At 37.6% G+C, this 6000-nt stretch overlaps 1 protein-coding gene across 2 annotated transcripts in view; it reads left to right on the top strand.

Annotated features, from left to right (window-relative positions):
• The window catches only part of LOC129078968 (cadherin-6), a 47756-nt gene extending 46814 nt beyond the window's left edge, over positions 1 to 942 (top strand). For both annotated transcript variants that reach the window (XM_054583906.1, XM_054583908.1), the window contains one exon: positions 452 to 942. In XM_054583906.1, the coding sequence (XP_054439881.1) occupies positions 452 to 942 (491 nt within the window). The remainder of the gene's footprint in view (positions 1 to 451) is intronic.
• The last annotated feature ends 5058 nt before the right edge of the window (positions 943 to 6000 follow it).

The following is a 6000-nucleotide window of genomic DNA, read 5'->3' on the forward strand; positions in this document are numbered from 1 at the left end:
TCCAACACATTTGGAAGGTGCCAGCCTTGTGCTTTTAAGCAGTTTCAGAGCGTTTTAGGTGTTCAGCATAATTTGCACTCTTATTGCTATACTCTCACTCTGGCTGAGCTTTTCTCTTTTTTCTTTTCTTTTTTTTTTTTTAAGTATTTCATCTTTTTTCTTACCTTGAAACTAGTCTGTTCTTTCAAAGGAAAAAGGAACTACTGACAAAATATGACAGTGTTTTATCCTCTACTTAAATTGCTACCTTCTTTCAAATATTTACCCCAATTCTTTGGGGTCCTGGTTTGATCATGCATGAAGGCAACTGCATCCTTAAAGAAATAAAAGTTGAGTCTGCACTTTCCTCGAGGACTTTAAAACTTGCAGGTGGAGCCCAGTGTGTCTTCCCGGCATTAATTGGGTGGCAAATTAACTTCCCCTTCCCTTTCTGTCTTGTTTCTGCCTCCAGTGACAGTGGTGTTGTTTGCAGCTCTGAGGCGGCAGCGGAAAAAAGAGCCTTTGATCATTTCCAAAGAGGACATCAGAGACAATATTGTCAGTTACAACGACGAAGGCGGCGGAGAGGAGGACACCCAGGCCTTTGATATCGGCACCCTGAGGAATCCCGAAGCCATAGAGGACAGCAAATTACGCAGGGACATTGTGCCCGAAGCCCTTTTTCTACCCCGACGGACTCCAGCAGCTCGCGATAACACCGACGTCCGAGATTTCATTAACCAAAGGTTAAAGGAAAATGACGCGGACCCCACGGCCCCGCCCTACGACTCCTTGGCCACCTACGCCTACGAGGGCACCGGCTCGGTGGCGGATTCCCTGAGCTCGCTGGAGTCGGTGACCACGGAGGGAGACCAAGACTATGATTACCTTAGTGACTGGGGGCCGCGGTTCAAAAAGCTCGCAGATATGTACGGAGGGGTGGACAGTGACAAGGACTCCTAATATGTTGCCTTTTTCGTTTTACGAGACGACACTGAACTATGTGAAGTGGCTATTTCTTTCTATTTATCCACTGCTCCGTGAAGGGTTCTCTGCTCTGCCCGTTCCGAAAGCCACTGGCTGCAGTCGTGTGGATCCAATGTTAGAGACGTTTTTCTAGTACACTTTTATGAGCTCCCAAGAGGCACATGTTTATTTTTTAGTGCATCCAGTTAACCCTGTCAGCCCCACAGGCACGCGCTGCAGGAGGACGGAGCGTAGGAACCGGTTCCCTTGCTCTCGCAGGGCAAGTTGGAAACGTGCGCAGTTCCCTGGCCTGGCCTTGTCCGCCACACACCATGGACTCGGGTCAGCCCGCTGCTCCGACTCCACCTGTCACCTGCTAATGGGATGAGGGATTGTTCTCGAATGACAAAATAGAGTTTTAGTAAAAGGAAGGAGGGAGGAACGACCGCGAAGTTGTTCCTGGTGTATCAGCTATATGGGTGTGTATTTCTGTCACAAAGATCATAAAATGACATTTGCCCATCCTGGTTGTTCTTCAAGAACTTTTTCTGGCACCGATGACTATTCAAAGCATGAAATCCACCAATGTTTTAGGATTCTCGTTCCTCTGGAGGGATAGAAGCAAATTAAATAGCAACGTTCAAAAACAACAACCAAAAAAATTATAAGACCTCATTCCTTACCACTAACTCATAATTTGTTATTTATGAGACACGCAAAAGTTTGCCCTTTTACCATATAAAGGAAAAGGGAAGATAGCTAATAATGTTAACAAAGGAAATATTTAGCCTATTTTAAAGTCTGGGCCACCAAATGTACCACAAATCACTTGAAATTATTTCAACTGTCAGTAGGTTAATTACAAATAAGTCTTAACTGTTTAAAAGTTCTTGAAGGAACTTTTCTGAGATAAATCTTAACTCCTTGTCTGTAGTTGTCGTCAGTATTATTCTAATATATACTTGAAAGTAGCAGTGTGAAGTACAATAATTCATATTCTTCAGATACTTCTTACTAAATTCAGTTGCATTAGTAAAGGCAGATTAAATAAAACTTAAATCTTGCTCTCGGAGTTTAATGGGGTGGAAAGAGCCAGCCACACTTGAACCTGATAACCTGTCCTTCGCATATGGAAACGCCTACATATCTATATAATGTGATAGGCATAGATGAACGTTGAAATCATGGTGAAAACTTACATATGACATGCTTGGAAGACACAGAGGGAAAAGTCGGATTCCCTACACCAAGAGTGGGTTAAGATCAGAATTTAAATGATAGTTGACTTTCAAAAGCATTAATATTTTTTCATTGTTTTTAACTTTGTTTCCATAGCAACCCTGCTATCTGTCTTAGAACTAATGATAAAGTAATGGTCTCAAACTATGACAAAGAAAGTAATGTACAATCCACCCAATCTATTATTTCTCTAATTATGCAATTAGCATCAGAGTTATTATCCAGAAGACCCAACTGAACTGAACTATTCCTTTGGCAGGTTCAAATCATTTATTTCATGCGGCTGTTCTAATGATTTTTACCATTAGAATCCTCATGTGCAGTCATCAGAAATTTCCAAAGTACTGTAATGAAAAATCCTTATTTTGAAAACTTAAAGTCTCTGTATATATGTACTTAAGAATATGCTGACTTCACTTATTAGTCTTAGAGATTTATTTTCAATTAATGTTAATTTCTTACAGATAATCTTAGTGTCATATCCATTTGGGGATAATGTCATATTGGCACCTAATTTCTATTTGGAAACATGCTGTTGTCTAGTTAGGTTTTAAATAGGCATATTACCCAGGAACTAAAGAGGGCACCATTAAAATAAGAGAAATACAGTGTTTCGGGTTACCCATTTAGAGTGAAAAACTTTTACAACCATATTATTCCTTGTGTTTCCTGAATGTTTTCCTATTTTGTAAAGTACTTCCCTGTATACTAACAAGTATTTTGTGCTTGGGTTATTTCCTGCTTTTATGGTTTTCTTTGCTAGTTCTACACACACACTCTCTCTCTCACACACACACACACACACACACACACAGAGGAATGCAAACAAAATACTACTGGAGGGCTTTCCTGTAATGAATTGATACATATCATAGTCACAGGTAAGTACTGAAAAAAGATAGCTTAGTAAAGTTAATTAATTAGAAGTAGTTATTTATAGCAATAGAACAGCACCTTAATCACATGACTTACTGTAAAATTGAATAGTTCTCTATCCTTACGTTTCATGTCATGTAACAAAGTGAATCAAGAAAGTCCGATAAAAAGAAAGTTATCATCAGAAATCTTTCTTTTGAACTTCTGGCACTAATTGGAATGTCTGAGAGTTGACACTAACAACTTCCAATATTTAAGGCTAAGGGTTACTCTCTCCTCATAAGTGCAAGTAAGTAGTTCTGTAGTGGAATATTTGAGATGAATTGGTAGAATATTTTATCCCATCCTGAAAATGATACAATGTACCAAGAACAGATTAATATGACTAATTATTGAAATAACTTTAATCTCTTACCACAAAACTTGATGATGAAGTCAATCTCTAAGAAATTCGATAATTTGAGACTGGAGCTGAATATTTAGCAGAAGGGTCCTATAAGTATCAAGGTTGAGTAATATTTTCCTATAATTAAGACTCTTTGATATCATGGAAACAGCAACAGTCACAATTCTATTCCGCCTGGGTCTAACTTCCTTCCCACCAAGATATCAGATCAATTATCAGGGTCAATACAAATGAACACAGAAGAAAAAAATTGGTCTTCAGCTCACTTTTCATATTGTCTCTGTCCTGATATTATTTGTTAGTGATGAGAAATATGGAAAGTGGGAAGAGGTGAATTTTTAATATTTGCTTTAATCATTGAGAAACTAAAATTCAGTAAATATGAGCAGGTTGTTATTATGGGTTGTTTCAAGAACTCGGAGGCCTTTTTGAGTTGTTTTCTTTTTCCCCCCTCTACCCAAAGGGGAGAATTTCTTTTAACCACAGAGATGTCCACTGGAGTAAGCTGAAATTGTAAAAACATTAAACTTTTGTGTATAAATGGCCACTTTTGGCTGAAAGGCCTAGAAACTATTTGTCCCCAAATAAAAAACTAAATCAAAATGGGGGAAAAGAACAGATGGTTCCATACAACGGTAGAGAGGGGGCCTGGGCACAGTAAGCACGTTTGTTTGCCTTTTGGGGTTTTTTGGGAGGTTTTTACAGAGTTTTACTTAGCTTCATGGGTTAGGTTCAAAAGCGAGGTTCAAATACTAATCAACTCCATTTTCTAGTCTACTTGAACTCAGTATAAAAATTTGTGATTGAGTTTTCATTTTCAGCTCCCAAAAAGTCGTGCAAAAAGTTCTTAAAAGTTGAATCTTTATCTTAGAAGTATCCAAATTTTATGGACCTGAATTAATTTTAGAATGTTTCCATTATTTTCCTTGTCAAGTACATAAATTTTAGATATCCTAATTTGAACAATAACTTATATCAAATGTTTTGCCTTGAAATGCGTATTTTATTGGAGATAATAAGGTATAAACTATGACTGGGCATTCCTCAATTCTGTATACTTGAGGATGAAAAGCCTCTGCAATTGAAAGGAAAGAAGAGAGTTGAATCCTGAGAAAAAACTAAATATTTGAATCAGGTACAGCTAAATGTATTTTCCCCAGGAAATTTGCCACCAAATAAATTATTGTTTCCTAGTCACTAATTTTGAAGTAGCGCAATTACTTTGGAAGAACACTCTAAAAAGTCATGATCCCCACTATTTTGAAAGGGCCTCTGAAAAGGATCATTTTAGCGTAATTTTGTTTTTTATGTTTTTATCTAAATGAAATCTCCTTTGAATTGTGGCAGGGGATTGAAAATCTAAGCAGTCTACTGTGTCTACATTAGCACTACAAGTCAGCCTTCTTTATCAGATTCTAGGAGTGGAAAGATTAAGACTCTGTGCATGCATCTTCAGAAAGATGAACATTTCATAAGTCTGACAAGCAGCCTTCTTTTCCAGAGAATACAGAATTCCTGTATGGTCTCCTTAGAAGTTCAGCACTATTACAATTGCAGCATTTTTAATCTCTGTCTGGCATCTCTATGGAATAATTTTCTAAAGGGATAATTCTCTACTAAAATATATCAGACCCTGGCCATATTTAATGTGCAGAGCAATACCCTCTTAGAAAAGAAATACATTGACTCATACACTTGTTAAAAGTTAATAAAGAAATAGCTCATTTTTAAAGCCACAAGTTTATGGTCTCTGCATCGTCAATTTAATTTAAGCATTGCTGAGACAATCTTTAATCTACTCCCCATTTTATAATATCTTATTTATGATGCATTTTCATTTTTTAATTTGGGGGGAACATTAGTCCGACAGCCAGCAGATGAAAGTGCCAAAAGGAGGTCAGATAGAAACAGAGCCTATTACTCACCGTATTTCAGACAGGGCCGGGGCACTTAGCTGAAGAGACATTGGGTTATTAGATTAATTTCAAAAGAGCCTTTACAAGTTACTTGATTTTTTTTTTTGAAAACCCATGGACCACAAACTCAAATTTCTCCTCAAATGGGGTTAATTTGACAAATGAGGCATGGGCCCAGCTTTGTGAAAAAAGTATTCCACTATAATGATATCTTGGTCTTTCTTGTGAGACTATGCTATTCATGTAAATATGTCTAGAGGCACCTTCTAGGAGCTTTTAGTTTTCTATGATCTATAAGTTTAGTGTTTATTAAGGAACCAAATGTACTAGGCATCTGGGGGGAATGCTGTGCAGCAAACGTGAAATTGATCTGCTTGGGAGAATCTAGGAACACTTCAGATCCATTGTACTGTTTTGTTTGTGATTATTTTCATTGCTTTGAAAGCAAACTGCGTAAGAATAGGCCTTATAACAAATGCTACCAGCGTCTTCTGTAGTATCAAGCTAAGGCAATTTGGCATTCTCCTACTGTGATTTGTGATTTTCAACCCAGAAAATCAAAGCTTTCGGGTATTGATTGTTTTTAATTAAAAATACTCCCAAGTACAAATGGAAGCT

This window comes from Pteronotus mesoamericanus, unplaced genomic scaffold, assembly GCF_021234165.1.
Source record: "Pteronotus mesoamericanus isolate MK-2021 breed Mesoamerican mustached bat unplaced genomic scaffold, CSHL_Meso_final contig_75, whole genome shotgun sequence".
Taxonomy (NCBI): Eukaryota; Metazoa; Chordata; class Mammalia; order Chiroptera; family Mormoopidae; genus Pteronotus; species Pteronotus mesoamericanus.